This window comes from Convolutriloba macropyga, chromosome 2 (assembly GCF_964194025.1).
Source record: "Convolutriloba macropyga chromosome 2, txConMacr16.3, whole genome shotgun sequence".
Classification (NCBI taxonomy): domain Eukaryota; kingdom Metazoa; phylum Xenacoelomorpha; order Acoela; family Convolutidae; genus Convolutriloba; species Convolutriloba macropyga.
Window position 1 is genome coordinate 57,191,242 of NC_134469.1, and position 17,375 is coordinate 57,208,616.

General features: G+C 35.7%; 1 protein-coding gene across 4 annotated transcripts in view; it reads right to left on the reverse strand.

Moving 5' to 3' along the window:
- LOC142335369 (transient receptor potential cation channel subfamily M member 4-like) overlaps positions 1-17,375 on the reverse strand; it is a 70,809-nt gene that overhangs the window by 33,681 nt on the left and 19,753 nt on the right. For all 4 annotated transcript variants that reach the window (XM_075383832.1, XM_075383830.1, XM_075383831.1 and 1 more), the window contains exons 4-5: positions 16,860-16,985; positions 26-150 (exon numbers count right to left, since the gene is read on the reverse strand). In XM_075383832.1, coding sequence (XP_075239947.1) covers positions 26-150; positions 16,860-16,985 — 251 coding nt within the window. The remainder of the gene's footprint in view (positions 1-25; positions 151-16,859; positions 16,986-17,375) is intronic.

Consider the following 17,375-nt stretch of genomic DNA (forward strand, 5'->3'; position numbering starts at 1 on the left):
GGGTGTGGCCTGAATCCTGCCTTACCTGAGTCTTTTGTTGAGAGTGAGAAGAGCGAGGTGAAACAGGTACGCATAGTTGGCCATTTTGTCCTCCTTGTAGCCTTCAGTCAAGTAGCCCTTCATCATCACTTTTATATAGCCATCGTGCAGCTAAAGTACAATGCCATGCGTAGTTTTTACAAAAAAATCAGGAGAATCTTTGGAGCCCGGGTCGAGGTGTCACCGCCATTCAACGCAAAATTATGTAAGATAAGCGGTGAATGCAAAAATTTTTGTAAGATAAGCGGTAAATGCGTTGAAATTACATAAATCAGGCGGTGAATGCAGTGAAAAAACCTTTATCGCCTGGTAGCGGTGAAATTACATGAATTCAACGCTTCGAAAAAACTTGTCCAAATTATGTAAGATAAGTGGTGAATGCGGTGAAATTACATAAATTCACCGCTAGACTTAGTGGTGAATTTACATAAACTTACCGCTTAGAAAAATGTTAAAATTGTGTGAGATCAGCAAAGAGTGTGGTGAAACTAAAGGGGACTAAGGGAGGAATTGTTAGATTTACCCTCCCTCCAAAACTACTCCTTAATCTTACATCTTTTTGACACTTTTTTCTAAGCGGTGAAATTATGCAAGTTCACCGCTAGAGTAAGCGGTGAACTTACAAAAAATCACCACATTTCACCGCTAAAATATATATGCCTCCCCAAATGCCTCGCAAATCTTACAAAAATTCACCACGCATGTTTTACAGAAAGTAGAGTGAATTTGATTTAGATTCAAAACAAAAATACTCGAAGGTAGTGAGGGATGGCGCAGTGGAAGAAGAAGTGGCTGCCATGCAGGAGGTGAGAGGTTCGAAACCTTCCAAGGGCGGAGAAATTGCATCTTTTAGCGATGAATTGTGGTGAATTTTTGGAAGATCACCGCTTACTCTAGCGGTGAACTTCCATAATTTCACCGCATTCACCGCATTTCACCGCAAAATTATGTACGAAATTTGCGGTGAAAAAACTAACTTTTCACCGCTTATCTTACATATTTTTCCAATTTTTCCTCGACCCGGGAGATTAAGAAGTGTCAGAAGTTCAATTAAAAGAAGCAAATCGTGGCCACCATAATTCGCGCATTGTTTTATATAATATGATTTTAAGGCTATATAATATATAATATACTGATTTTTAACGCTTCGGTTTAATTATTATTTATATGAACCGATAATCCAAATTTGCAGCAAAAGAAAAAATTATGCATCGAGTTTTGTTTAATTTTGGCATAACTGGAACTTTTTTTTCATAAATATGCTGAAATGGAGTTTTTCCTTATTGGAAGAACACATGAAGTTACAAATTTAATTACTAGAAAATAACAGCAATTGACCCCCTGTAATTGGGAAAGCAAGAACAAAAGAATTTGAATCCATATTTCTTTGAATGTCTCGCAAAATGTGTCAGTTAGGTATTGCGGTTTTAGTCCAATAAAACAATTAGCCTGACTTCAGTCTCTAACGAGAAGGCTCATAAATGCAGCACTGAAGCCCATTCGCATCGTATTTACTGAATTATAATTACCTGACACCATATGTCTTAATGACTGAGCTTTAACACTTTATCCAGTTTCTTTTTGCCGTTGCTCTTTTTATATTGTAACCATGACCGAAATAATTTGTATAATGTTTTAATGATTTCCTGAGGTCAATTCAGTTGAAACAATGACTGGGTGATATCTGTAAGAAATCAATGTCAGTTAAAAAATTCAATTGAAGTTATGAAGACGTAGTTCAGGTTTTCAGTGAACATTTTTCGCATTAACTAAAACTTGTGACTTGTGTGAATGAAAATGGTGAGAGAATATATTGAGGCAAAATAAAACTGCAAGTAAACCTCGAATCAAACAATGAGGCGCGGCATTGTGCGATAGCAAATAATGTTCCGATCCCGCTTATCCGCCATTTTGGCTTAATTGTCAGCCATATGAGGAAGACATAGAAAACTTTCAAGAACTCTCACATACTGATCAGAAAAATTTGTTTATGAAGTAAAAAGTTGCCTCCAACCCGAATCACTTAGGACAGTAAATTAGGCCACATTAGTAGGCCCATGCGACTTGCCATTATCAAGACTACGGAACAAGATAAACAAAAGAAATCAAATATCAACAACGTCAATGTCTGTCTCCCAATGTCTGTTTTTGAAGAGAAAAAATTACATAATAACAAAGTCAAAATGGCGTCAAATAAAACCGAAGCCACAGAAATCAGTTTGTATTTAACAATTTTTCAAGCGCTCACAAAAATAATTAGATATAGACAAAAATGGTCTAAAATGTGCAAATTTAAAAGAAAGGTCTATTTTTTTTTACAGATTTGAATCAAAAATCATAAAAACTTTTAGCCATTAACCAAAATTCCTAAATAGGTTACTTTTTTATCTATAGGAGGCTGATAAGACCTACTATTGTCCAAAAATTATCATCTGACTACAAAAAGAACGACAAATAATGACAAAAAAAATGTAACTTAAAGAAAGAACGTTATTCAAGCTGTTAAATCGATACAGAATGCACTAAAGCTTTTCGACATGTCAAATTTTGTTTTTCGTGAACAAATATCAATTGATATAGGACCTTTTTTTAATGAGACTGGGTAGAAAGAAGAACATAATTAAACAGAAATTACCAACAAGCAAAAAAACGTCAAAATAATTTCTTAAACAGTTGACTTTAATGTCAGGACGATCTTTCTCTATCAACTAAGTTGAGACAATAGATTTTTCCTATCCATAGGAACCGTAAGAACTGCAACTATAGATAACTTGTCTTACCACTACAAAAAGCTGTCAAATAACGTAAAAAAAATCTCATTAAAATCTGCTAGAAGACGATCTTCAAGCAGTGAAAGCCCTAACCTAAAATTGGAAAAGCTGAAACATTTGACTATGCCCCCTTGAAGACGCCATTAATGTGATATCTGACCTGTCAATAAGGTGACAAGACAAGAAAAACAACATCAAAGAAATGTCCCAAAGTCAAAAGAAATTTGTCAAATTTTTAGCAGTCGTAGTATCCAAGCAGAAAAACCTTTGCCAAAAACCATTCCGAAATAAGTACTTAATTTATATCCAAGAGAAAGACAATTCGACCTGTATTAATTTACCACAAGCTACAATTGACCAAAAAATACAGAAAAACTGTCGCGAAGCTCAATAATCCATTTTTTTGAAAGTATGCCCTTTCAACAGTCAAAACGACAATCAGAGTTCGACTAAAAGTTACGAATATTTTCGTGAGATTCTTTAGGAAGCAGGTTGTACCTATGATTAGTACATTTTTATTACTGCGGTTACATCAAAGTTCAACTTGTCTCTGTCGTTCTTCCGTTAGTAACAGCTAATTGTTCCGAATATTATGGATTTGCACAATTTGAAGCTGAAAAATTCAATTTAACAGAAAAATGATGAATTTTGCATGATGATTGAGTAAAAAAACAGAATTTATCGCGAATTTCCTAATACTACAAATAGAGCGACCAAAATGAAATGTGAATAAAGTTAATAATTGCGAAAAGCCTGGATCGGAAAATAAGAAGGTAATTTTGAAAAACCTAGATGAGAGCCGTTAAAGCAATAAGCATTGCACTAAAAAGATTCAATGTGTTCAAGTGTGCATTTTGAGAACGCCAGTATATTGATATGTGGTCTGTAATTATTGGGACTAGGTAGCAAGCAGACCGAAAATAAAGAAAAATGCAATTATAAAAAATAAATTTTTAATACATTTGATATCAATGTCGTGAGAAAGTTTAGCTATCAACTAAAATTAGAAATTACGTTCTTCTATTTAGCCATAGGAAGCCGCCAAAACCTAAAATTCTCTAGAACTTTCGATACAACTACAACTAGAGTGAAAAAAAAAGTAAAACACAAAATTTCATCAAATTCTGCTAGAGGACGGTGTTCAAACAGATAAAACCATAAGAAGGTGTTCAGTGAAAAACAGATGAGTCCAATTGTTCCCTCGTTCTTAGAAGCCAGGATGCTAGAAAAGAAAGGGAAGACACAAAACTGTCAAAATCACAAATTTGCGTGAAAATTTGGAGTATCAAAGCAGAAAAACCATTTCTGAAAACGTAAAGCAGCTAGGAAGAAAAATTTTTTAATCCATTAGAAAGACGATGCGACCAAATTTCTTTTTTGATCTCAAGCAAAAGCTTGACAAAAAAACTTCAAAAAGTAGCAGAGCTTAATAATCCAATGATTATTTTGAAAAAATTTAATTTGAAAATCAAAAGAACCATACACGTTCGATTAAAAAAATAGCAAGGATTCCTCAAAACTTGGCAGGGAGTTGTTCAGACTTGTCAATAATACACATTGATGTTTCTAATTAACGTACAAGAAAGCTAAAAAAGCAAAAATAATGAAATCGAATAATTTCAATCCGAATTTTTGGATTTTTTGAAAACAGCGGTTACGCCAAAACTAACATTGTTTTTTTCCATTTGTCCATTAGGAACAATTATTTGCTCCTAATATTATTGACAGGATAATTTGTCAAAAAGGAGTCATTATACGAAAAATAAATGATGCATTCTGCATAATTATCGAGTTAAATGCAAAGAGCCGGCAAAGTTTTAATTCAAGAATCGCAAAGAATGCACAAGAAAAAAGGATTCATTGGAGTTTACTGAGATTGCGTCAGCAGTTTTAAGGTGTGTTGATCCGGCAATTTTAAGCAAAGTGGTTTAAAAAACTTATCTCGGGTCATTTTTGATTGAAAAAAAAACGGAGGAATTTAGCCACTAATTTAGCCAAAACTTGCATCAAACAGATCAACAATACTTTTGTCTTCAGGCGTAAAACCAACAATACTATTTTTTACAATTTTAACATAATTTTTGGCAAAATAGGCAAAAATTGAATATATGAACAATAACAGCAAATTCAGTCAAACTCTAATCCGCGACAATTCTGTTGAAAAAACGAAATTCAAAAAATCCTTTTTTTGTTATATATTCTAGGCTGGACGGTCTTTCTGATGATACCATTCACAACTCTCTACGATGGTAATATCGATTGGCCAAAATTGACTGAACAAAAAAATACCCTTTTGAGTATAAATTCCCCAGCCCCACTAAAGTGGGTCGGAACAAAAAATACAGAATTTTTTCATCGGGAGAACTTAAAAAAACTAGACTACTTATGAGAAAGCATTCACCAGAACGTTTTCATTTGAAAGCTTTAACGGATTAACTAGGTTGCAAATATCAAAAGGCAGTAGAACAGCCAGGTAGTCAAATAGCCCCATGTGTTCAGAAAAGTGTTTTATCGAAAAGCCAGGATTTGATAATGTCCCTTTTTAACTTCGTTTCTGAAGCAAATTCCATAATTGAAGTTTTAAATTCAAATTTTAAGTCATGGCGGAGAGAAAACACTATTTGACTCCAAAATGATTGAAAAAATATTGGACAAAATTTGAGAAATAGAACAAAATTAAAGAATGAAAAAGATATCAAAGTCGTGAAACAATTGAAGAAACGCGCAATGAGACCCGCCAATACAAAATAAGACGATTATGTGAAATCTGATTATGTAAAAACTGAAATCTGAAGCTATACAAAATAATTAGTTCTTTAAATATAATAAGTGAAAATATTGAGAAAAAAATAATATTTCAGAAAGTGTATTCCCAAAATAGTTATGAACACAGTTCTTGGGTCTTAAATCCTGTCGTACTTTATTATTTTGCTGTGATGATTTGCGGTGCGAGATTGCAAAGGGAATATTATTTGACTATTCGCGGCGCGAGATCTACTTTCACTTTTGTTTCGCTTACTTGCAGAGCGGGAAATAAAGAGAAGGTTTTGCAAACTGAATTGAATTGCAGAAAATCAGAATTATGAAATTAATAAACTAAAACCACTCGAGCACAACGTGAATGCGTGATCAGACATGTCTGATCACGAAGCGGGAAACTAACCAGACAGTTGAAACAAGATCATAAGATTAAGATTAAGATAATGAACTAAATTAAGAGCATCATATAAATTTTACTGCATCAATGAAATTGGGAAATAAATAATTGTTCGGGTATCACATACCCTTTGCAGCAAGAGAAAATTGTAGAATACAATTTTCAAAATTTATATAATAACATTATTTACAAATTAATAAAAGGTCCCCGGTTAAATAGATAATATCAATATATTTACTGGCTATCATAGCTAAAAATACGATGATTAATACAACATATTTTCTATATAACATGTTTTTCTTTTCGCAGTTTTCGAGCATTACAAATTCCAATCTTCATTGTCAGAATCTTGTTTCTCTGCCTCGAGAGCTGTCATCGTTCGAACCAGCGTTGGGGTGTCCACATATAGCAGAGGCGTGTTTCGGGTAGCGGGAGGCGAGACAGAACCGATACGGGGTGACACATTTTGTTCCTCGGGCTGATTGTCCACAATTTGCAGTACCGATTCGACAATGGTGTCAGGTGGTGCAAAATTTTCCACATCGCCCGCTCGGCGGGGTCGTTTCGGTGGAGGCAAGATATCAGAAGCTGGTGGAGAAGTCTCGAAGCCATAATATGATGGGCTTCGACGAGGACGGTCTGAAGTACGCGTAGAAGATGATGTTGTGGCCGAGTGAGTAGATGTAGTTGTGGTTGGTTCGCTAGTCGAGAGTGGAGGTTGTTGATTAAGTATCGCAGAGAAGTTTGGTAATTTTGGAATGCGTCCCCGCATCGTGCGTGAGATATTCGATCTTTGCGATGAAACCCCGCTGCCCGGTTCTCTCTTCCTGTGCTTCATTTTCTTATCACACTTTTGCTTTCGGGTGAACTCTTTGAAGTGGCTGTGAATCAGCTCTTCCATGACTTTTTCTCCAGAACGGGGTCCGCGTCTATCCGCATAAACTTTCAGTGGAGTTTGCCTCTCCAACTTTGTGCCAAATTTCGCAATATCGCTATTGCGAACTGTCACTACTTGCTTGCCCGGTTCTTTTATGGTCGACGTGGTGGGGCTCACTTTGAGAATTTGCGACCCAGGGGCAAGGACCTCGTATAAACCCTCCAAGTTCTTTTTCGAGCGTCGCTTGCCATGGACCTTTCTCGCAAGATTCAGTTCGGCCGCACGCTCTTTCAGGGGAATGGGGCGGATCGCCGTGGTCTTGAGGAATCGTGGTTCCCCATCTGTACTGGCCTGCTCTCTGGATCGTGCTTCAGCTGTAGCTCGGGTCATGCCAAGTTCTACTTCGATATCGCTACGATATCCATTGGTCCACTTATCGTCAGGCAGGATCTCTTCGGGCATCACTGTGTCCTCGTCTAAATAATGATTTATAATACTCTTGTATGACAGGTTCAGCAAATTAGGTTTAGTTGCAACCACGCTTAGCGGGGTATTAGGCTTTCTTCCAAACTGTGCTTCGAAGGGCGAGGTCTTTGTTGTTCTTTGTTTACATATACGCAATTGGTGAATGATTATCTTTAATGCATGCTTTACATGAAAGGCGTGTGTAGATAATTTCTCTTCTTTGATACATGCAAGTCTATTCTTAATTGTTTGAATTAATCGTTCCACTAACCCAATAGCACGATGATCATTTACCGGCGCTTCAATAATCTCGATGTTGTTTTTATTACAAAAAGTCTTTACTTGATGTCCAATTAAACATTTTGCTTGGTCCAGACTAATAGATCTTGGAATTCCATGAGTTTCAATATACATGTCCAAAAATTTCAAAAAATTTGGGCAATTAGCTTTGTTGTAAAAATATGCAGATGGATATTTAGAAAAACGATCAATTGCTGCCAAAAAGTGCACCTCATTGCCCTTTTCATCAAAAATTGGTCCCCCAAAATCGGAATTTGAATTTCTTGATTAGGTTCAACACATGGTATATGAGGAGTGAATTGTTTAGCGGGAATAGTTGATTTAAGATTCTTACCGATTGCTGTGCATGGTTTGCACTCAGTGGATTTAACTATTATTTCCCTGTGCATGTAGGGCCACCAGGAGTTTGTAGCCATACAAATCATGCCCCAGGTACCTGGGTGACTTGAATGGATATCGTCGATCAGCGCTTCGTGGAGCACGTTAGGGATAGCCACTCGTTCATCTATGCACACGCACCCGGAGCGCACGTGCAGATCCCTCCAGTACGAGTGTATGTAGGGGTTTATTGCCTTTAATCTGCTTTCGTTGTTAGTCAAGATACAATCTCTGACCTCTTTAAGAACAGCGTCCTTACTAGTTAGAGAGGCAATCAGAGACTTATTAAAAATTTTGGAGACGATATGATCGAAAGTGGGTACGTGCGGGCTCGGCGTCAATGGGGTACTAGCATTAGAAGAATGAGTTGGGTATGGGGGAGTTGTGTTTTGTGCCGTACTTGTTGCATGCGGTGTACTGAGATTTTGTATGGGTTGATTCGCCGCGCGAGAGCTGGTTGGCAAATTCGATCGTGTACTTGCGGGGCGCGTAGTGTTGTCGCTAGTTGAGGGTTGATCCGCAGCGCGGGATGCATCATTGAATCGGACTCGGGTTATTTTCTTTTTCGAAGGCATTCTACTATCTATTGTATTCATATATTTGAATACGGGTGATGATTGATTAGAACTATTTATTTTAGAAGGATGCAACTGATTTCTAGAATGACAAGAGGCAAAAAGCACTGATTTTAATTCTGGGTGATGACTTTCAGAAGTATTTGTGGAATGTGATTTGATTGGCGGGATTTGTAATTGAGTGAATGGATGCTCGCGCTGCGCGTATGTCACTTCTAATTTGGACTAATTTGTTGTTGTTTCTGGTATTTTGCAGAGCGAGAGAGGTGCAAAGTGGATTTTGTGACGCGAGTGTTGCATACTTTAAATTGTTTAATTGACAAATACTATTTGAGGCATGATTTCGCGGAGCGAGTGAATTGCCAAATACATGTTTGCGTACCCGCGTAGCGCGGGTGTTAATTGAATTTACTGAATTATGAGTGGTCCCAATTTTTGGTGTAGTTTGTAATACGGGATCAAGTATCTCAATTTTAGATGTGTTTTGCGGGTCGAGAGTGTAATTTGTTAATAACTGGTGTAAATGTGATGCAGGGTGTTCAGTGTTTAATTCTAATGCGTTAATTGATTTCGAGATCAGATTCAATTTGGCAACAATAAATTCTTCATCGTATGTAGAGATCTTTTTAGCTTTTTGTGATGGAATGCGAGAAATATAATCGAACAAACCCATTTTTGCCCCAGGAAGGTGTTCAATATCAAATTGAAAAGGAAGAAGGCGATCGACCCAGCGGGTCAAACTACTATTGTATGATTTATTAGATCTATGTTCTTTCATGATTGAGAGAAGTGCTCTGTGATCGGTAATTACTTTAAATTGTTTTCCATACAGATAATTTTTAAAATATTCTGTTGACCAGACTACACCCAAAAGTTCATGTTCATTTACACTATAACGCTCTTCACAGGAATTTAAAAATCGAGACGCAAATGCAATTGGTTTCTACCCATCTACAGTTAATTGTTCGAGGGCCGCGCCGAGACCAGAGCGGGATGCGTCGCATTTCACGCGTGTTTCGAGTTGCGGATTGTAATGACTAAATGCAGTTGCATTCGCTATGGGAGTCTTAATTTCTTGAAAACAATTTTCATGTTCAGTTGTCCAGATGAATTTTGAAGACTTCCGCAGCAGCGGGCGAAGAGGATGACTTATTTGGGCTAGATTAGGGATAATATTCCCAATATAATGAACGGATCCCAAAAATGAACGGAGTTTCTTTAAAGTTTTTGGAGCTTCGAGAGCCAGAATTGCTGCGGTCTTAGATTCGAGGTGCGAAATACCTTCTTGTGATATATGATACCCAAGCCAATCAATTTCTAATTTACCAAAGTGGCATTTAGGAAGATTTATCCTAAGATTTTCGTCGCCTAAATGTTGGAGACATTTCATGACATAATTTTTGTGATCAATCAGAGACCCTTTGCTAACAATTAAAATATCATCCAAAAAGCAATATGTATTTTCTTAACCAATTAGGGTATAATCCATAGCTTTTTGAAATTCAGCTGGCATATCTATAAGTCCGTAAAATCCTGTTTGAAATCTGTAAGTGCCAGTCATATCTCCACTAATAATATTAAAATTACAATGATTAGCTGTGTTGATGTCCAGATTTAATTGACTATAAGCGTATTTCAAATCAATCGTAGAAAAGTACGTTATGTTCTGCGAAGCGGGAGCACTTATTTGCTGAGATATTGATTCAATTAACGTATCAATGTTTGGCATTTGATATTTGTTCTTATGAATAGCTTTATTTAAAATTTTTGAATCCAGTGCAAGCTTTATCGTTTGGTCTTTTTTAATTATAACCACAATAGGTGAGATGAAATAATTATCAGGACAGCTTGACAGTTTTATAATGTGTTTTTCAGCTAATAGTTTTCTGAGTTCTGTATTAACTTTATCTTGAAGATTGATAGGAATTCGTCTACCTTTTTGATGTCTAGGTTGGAAATTCTTGTGAAATTTAGATTTTGCTACATGACTTTTTGATCGTCCAATGCGTGATACCAAACCACGAAATTTTTTGGCTATCTGTTCTTTAAATTCAGGGGACGCAATGTTGTTGACACTGTTACCTTTAATAAGTGTAGACTGAGTTACGGCAAGTCCAAGTTGGTTGAACAAATCACGACCTATTAAGGACTTTAAACCGTCGGCCACAACTGTGAAAGCTGCTGTGTCGCATACCCATCCTTTGCTCGTTACAGGGGCTTGAATCTTTCCCAGTACCAGTATTGGTTCGTTAGAGAAGTTTCGTAGTTGTGGTGGTGACGATTCGTGAATCCAGAAAACGCGGGGGCTGCTTTGTACCACTTGCGACGCGAGTGAATAATGAAGTATACTGCATGCACTCCCGGAGTCCACGAGTAGAGTTGTATTGACATTTCCAATCTTGAGAGGCATATTGAGGGGTTCAACTTTCTCCACTGCGGCTTCAATCATTGCGACTGTGTTGTCCTCTTCACCGCTGCTGTAGTCTGATTCATAGAGTTTTGCCGGTTGGACGAAATTTACCGAGTCCTCTGGGTGTGGCTCTTCTTCTACCACCCGAACCATCTTTTTCTTGGGATCTTGAGGCTTTACGTTGATGTTCTTTTGCTGTTTACGGCAGACCTTTGCAAAAAATGATTTAATAACCCGCAATTGTTGCATGTCTTTCCCTTTGCAATGCACTTTTCGCGATGATTTGGGAGCCAGATTCCGCCACAATTCGAACAATACATTGTTGATCTATTATTTTGTTTTAGAACATTATTATTGTTCTGCCAATACGGTCTCCGTGAGTTGTTGTTGAATTGAATAGCATTGACATTCACCGGAACAACAATTTTATTGTGCTGTTGTATTTGTTGTTGATTTCGCATCCCGAGTTCCATATTGATTGCGAGTTCTACGCCTGTCGCGGTTCTACCGTTTGTTTTAGTAGTTCTTTTTGGATTTCGGGATCGATCAGATTGGTGATGAATACATCTCGAATTAGGGTCTCCTCTTTGTTTTCAAAATCACAGTTTTCCGCCAGTTCTTTTAATTTACCATAGAAATGCTCGACAGTTTCTCCTCTAAGCTGTTTTGTGATCAGAAAGACATGTCTGTCAAATGTTATGTTACGTGGGCGAATGAATGCTTCCTCCACGATTTTCCAAAAATCGATAGTAGCAAGAGTGTCTATCATGATATGCGGGTTCTTACAGTTAAGGATACGACGTCCCTCTATTCCGATGCTCAAGTAAAGAAGGGAGACTGTTTTCCGGTCTGCCAATGACCAGGGTTTGTCGCCACACATGAAGCCTACCTCAATAAGTCGTTGGCATTTGTTTTGCCAGTTCATTTTTTGTTGCGCGTTGCGCGCGTTCCTCTCCCTCTCTGATTGTGCAGATGCAACCACAATTGTCTCTTCGTAGATTGGCTCTAGAGGTAGTTCTACCGTATCAGGTTTCGGGCCGAGAAGCGTGTCCAAAATGATGTTTTCTTTGGCTAAGAGTGCCAGTTTGTATTGTACCCTCCACTTCTCCCAGCAGAGTGGTGGATCCGGTGTTGGTTTGTCCCAGAAAGGGTCGATTCCAAGGGGTGTTCTTTTCGTTGCTGACTGCGCCATGTCGTACTTTATTATTTTGCTGTGATGATTTGCGGTGCGAGATTGCAAAGGGAATATTATTTGACTATTCGCGGCGCGAGATCTACTTTCACTTTTGTTTCGCTTACTTGCAGAGCGGGAAATTAAGAGAAGGTTTTGAAAACTGAAGTGAATTGCAGAAAATCAGAACTATGAAATTAATAAACTAAAACCACTCGAGCACAACGTGAATGCGTGATCAGACATGTCTGATCACGAAGCGGGAAACTAACCAGACAGTTGAAACAAGATCATAAGATTAAGGTTAAGATAATGAACTAAATTAGGAGCATCATATAAATTTTACTGCATCAATGAAATTGGGAAATAAATAATTGTTCGGGGATCACAAATCCATTGGTGGTAATAGCAAATTGGTGATCATCAAAACAATGCAAACAACAATCAGATGAAGATAAATTTCATTGAAAAGCTTGAAAATTTTTTTTTAATCAGCATTTTTTAAATCTTGAAAAGACTGAAAACAAATTTTTAAGTAACAAAATCAACCAATAATTTCTGCCAAATTTGACCAGAAAAATTGAATCTAGTCAATCCAGTTTTGTCCATTATGGTCCGAAATGCAATCAATTAAATGCTATTAAAAAATATTTGCCTAAGAGGTTACGAATTAACCGATGCAACATTTGACTGGCAACAAAATGTCTGAACGAGACCGACTAGTAAAATTTCGAAATCAATATTGTCTTAATATCGTTTTCTTGCCGAGAACAATAGAAAAACAGAAGAAAAGTTTCTGGTTTCTGCAAGTGTTCGATTTTCATGGTGTACTAAACTCTTAAAAAATTTTAATATAGCGTTTTACGGACTTGTTTTGTCAGAATTCAAACAAATAGCACGAACTATATATAAACCTTTAAAATTAACTCCAATTTTTTTTACTCAAATAGCACATTATTTATTTTGTAGGATCAATCCAAACAAAATATTAAAAGAAAGGCAAATCAGCAAATGAGAAAAATATGATTCAAATTTTCTCTGAGAACGAGCCGTTTTCTAATTATATAATAGTTTCAAAACGTTCAACAAACATAACTTTATTAGGATCAATAATTCAGAATAAGAATCAATGTTTTTAGGAGTTAGAAACTTATACATGACCAACTTTGAAAGCTTTTGATCTATATGACCCCGCATATCTCACTTGATTGACTTTTCATGAGATTCCTATGAATAATACCACTTCTAACCAACGGAACAGATTTTGAATGCCGATTATTGAACTATTTGGTTGACATACAAATTTCTGATCCAAATTTGTGTGTGAAATAGCATTCACATAAACCGTCTTTGTTTAGCTAGCACCATACTAATTTGACTGGCTCAGCTCTGATATTTTAGTTCATATATTAAAAACAGCCGAATGACAATTTGACACCGATTCTGGTAAAGCAATAAAATAGAAAGAAAATTAATAAAGACAAGGCGGCTCGGTAATGTGCGATGGCACATAAGGTTCCGACCCCGCCCATCCACAATTTTGGCATAATTGTCTACCAAATGAGGAACAGATAGAAAAACCCAAAAATTATTTTTTGCGAATCTCAAAAAAGCCCAAGTCTTTTTCAAAAAATTCTGTATGAACGATAAGATAGCCTCCAAAGCAAATAACTCAGTGGAGTAAAAAATGATGCATTAGATCGCTGTAATATATCAATATTAAGAAAGCGAGTCAAGAAGAACAGCAAAATCAAACAACAACAACCAACATTAAATACATCAAAAAAATTATGTCCCTCTTAAAAACTAAATTTAATAACAAAGTCAACATACCGTCAGATAAACCTAAAACTAAACAAAAATAACTTATAAATCACCAGAAAACATATGCGACCAGTCCATAAAAAGGTTTGGTAACAATTATACAAAAAAGAACAAAAATAGTAAAGTAAAAAAATTAAATAATTTTTTTGAAACAGTTAACTTCAAAGAAATAAATACCATTAGGAATCTATTAATATTACCACAAATTTACAATTACCACTGCTTTTATAGAGGGGCATTAGGACCTGTCCTTATTCATTTTTTAAAGCGGCTAAAAAGAACAACAAAGAACAAACAAAATTTCAATTGAAACTTGACAGAAAACGCTGTCAAAACCGTCAAGCCAAATTTTGTCACTCAAAATATATTTGATTGCGCCTTTTTCAAACAGCTATAACTTAGTACGTGGCCATTCATTAGTAAGACTAGGTAACAGGTAGACAAAAAAGCGAAGTGCTAAAATATGTAATACTTTCAATTTTTTTTCGAAACATAATTACATTCAATGTCATGAAAGGCATTAATTACAAAAAGAGCTATTTAAATAGGGTCGTTTGTTCACGAAAAGGAAGCCCTCGAGACCTGTTTTATCCAGATTATATCTTGCATCCAGATTATATCTTGCATCTACAAAAAAAACGTCAAATATGACAAAAATCAAATTAATTTACTTTTTTTTTGTGAAAAACCGGTGTCGAAGCCAGTAAGGTCATAACAAATTCTTTAAAAGAAAGATTTTGGGACACCAATTCCTTTTATTCTCTTGACACCCGTAATGTCATATTTGACCTGTAATTAACTAACGAGATTTGGTAACAAAAAGAAACATAAAAAGAACAAAATTGCGAAGTTAAAAAGGTTTTTTTTTAATTTTGGAAAACAATTGTTTTCAAAGTCATGAAAGCCATCAGCTATCTACTAATATCAGAATATCGGTTCCTCTATTCTTCCATGAAAAGCTAATGAAAGCCATTACTATACAGGAAATTTCATACGACCGAAACGACAAAGTATAATTGACAGTTAAAGACAAAATTAAAAAATTCAATTGATTTCTTCAAGAAAGAGGCGTCGAGGCCGTTAAAACGATGATGTATATCTTTCAAGATTTGAATATGTTCAATTGTGCCTTATTCTGAAAGCTAATAAAGTGAAATGAGAGCTGTGACAAAATTAAAAAACGTGAAAAACTGGCAAATATCAAAACAAACAAAAATCTGAAATCTTGTAGTATCAAAGCCAGAAAACAATAACTTCAGGCTTAAAACTGCAACCGCGAAAAAATTTTAAATCAGTAGAAAGGAGAAGCAGTCTTTCTTTGCTGACACTAAAATGGAAGTTGAACAAATTAAAAAAAAATAAAGGAAAAGTTAATTAAGCCTTTATTTATTGAAAAGTCATTTTTTTTAAAAAAAAGAAACGACCATAAACTTTCAATTAAAAAACTAAATGCATCAGCTTGGAGCTGCTTAGCAAGCGAATTGGTTGAACCTATCACTCCTGAGCTTTGATTTGATATGTTCTGTTCTTTATTATTAAAAAAGTCTTTTTTTTTAAAAAAAAAAAGACCGACTGATTACAACCCGATTTTTTTTGGATTGTAACAGTCAAAGAATGGCCCAAAACTACCCCTGCTAATACTTATTGTCCGTTAGGAACAATTGATTATTCGAATGTTGTAGATATAGATAATTTGTTAGTTGGAAACTCAAAATAAATTCTGCATTTTTGATAATCAACTAGTAAAGTTAGCAAAAAACGGCAAAAATTTTAACAAAAGTGCACTCTCAGCGGACTCTGAAGTCGAAATAGCCCCCTCTGAGTCTACAAAGATTGTTTGAGTGTTGTTTGGGGGTGTACTGTCGGCAAATTTAATCAAAGTGGACTAAAATAGCTTATTTCGTGCTGTTTTTGATGAAAAAGTTTAAATTTTGAAATGTTTATCCAGATTTTTTGAATAAAAAAATTAAATCAAAACAATCAACAATGCTTGTTCGTCTTCAAAAATAAAATCAACGACACTATTCTTAAAAATTATAACAAAATTTAGCAAAATTGACGAAAATTTAGGCAAAAATTCCGGAAAATGTGAATAAAAACAACGTGAATTCACTCTTCTTTTCTCAGAAGTTTAAACCTCGATAACTCCCTGTAGAAAACGAAAATTAAAAAATCTTTTTAATTCCATATTCTACGCTGGACGAGCTTTCTAATGATACCAGTCTCAACTCTCTACGATGAATATATCGAGCGGCGAAAATTCACGGAACAAAAAAAACCCCATTTGAGTATATAGTTCCTCCCCCCTCAAGAGGGTCGGAACAAAAATGAATCGTTCTATGTTTCAATACGAATGTTTATAGCTTGTATATTTACATCTACAAAAATTGGAAGTTTTCATTTGAAATTGTGTTTTTAGTTTTCTTTTTTCGCTGATCTCAGATCTGAAAAGTTTTTGTGCAAATTGATTTAAAGTTCTAGCAGTTAAAGTGTAAGGAGAGTAAAATCTACGGAGTGTGATCGGTTGTTCTATAAATTTGTATATACATCGAAAAATTGAAGACAGTAATCTGGAAAGAAAATACTGCAACCCCGTTTTTGCCGCGGGATCTACGTTTGCTTATTGTTCGATTGTTCTTACATCGGAAAAATAATTTTGTTAACGAGCTGATATTCGTTATCCTCTTTTTGAGTTCAAAGCTGTTTGGACAATAGCAGATACAATTCCTCGAACCGGAGGACACTCTCTTCAGCTCTTGTTACAAAACAGCGTTTCCTGAGGGAAAATACTATCAAAACGACTAACTACCAGCTAAAAAGTACAATCAGTAACTGCGGCCTATAAAATATGCAGAGATTAGTACATTAAAAATTAGGTTCCAAGTGAATAACCTTTTTCCAGTCATTTTTCTCTTTGTCGTTGTAGACCACACAATTATTAGTGTAGCTGACGACCTCTTTGAACACCTGGCCGGAGTGCTGCTGAGTAATCAACTGGTAGATTGTGAACAAAATATCCTGAAATTAAATAGCTTCAACTATCACTTTTAAATCAAACAATCCCCGTACAACAATTTTTAAAAACAAATTTTTTAATCAGCACCTATATATATGTCAGCATTTGTACATACCCATGTTTTTAAATGACCCATGTAAAGACTCATTATAGTTTGAAGCTTGCGTGGACAGTTGGCACAAACAAAAATTACTTATGTTTCGCTGAAATGAAAGAAAGCGTAATTTATTAATTTATGTTTAACTACGGAGAAGTCCCTGTCAATACTAATTGTCCATTCAAAAGACAGTCAACATTTTTGCACCTTGAAGAAACCCAGATCATCCGCAAAATTTCTTTATATTTTTCGAGCAAATTTTTGTTGGCTAATTAACTTTGGAAACTGGTTTTGT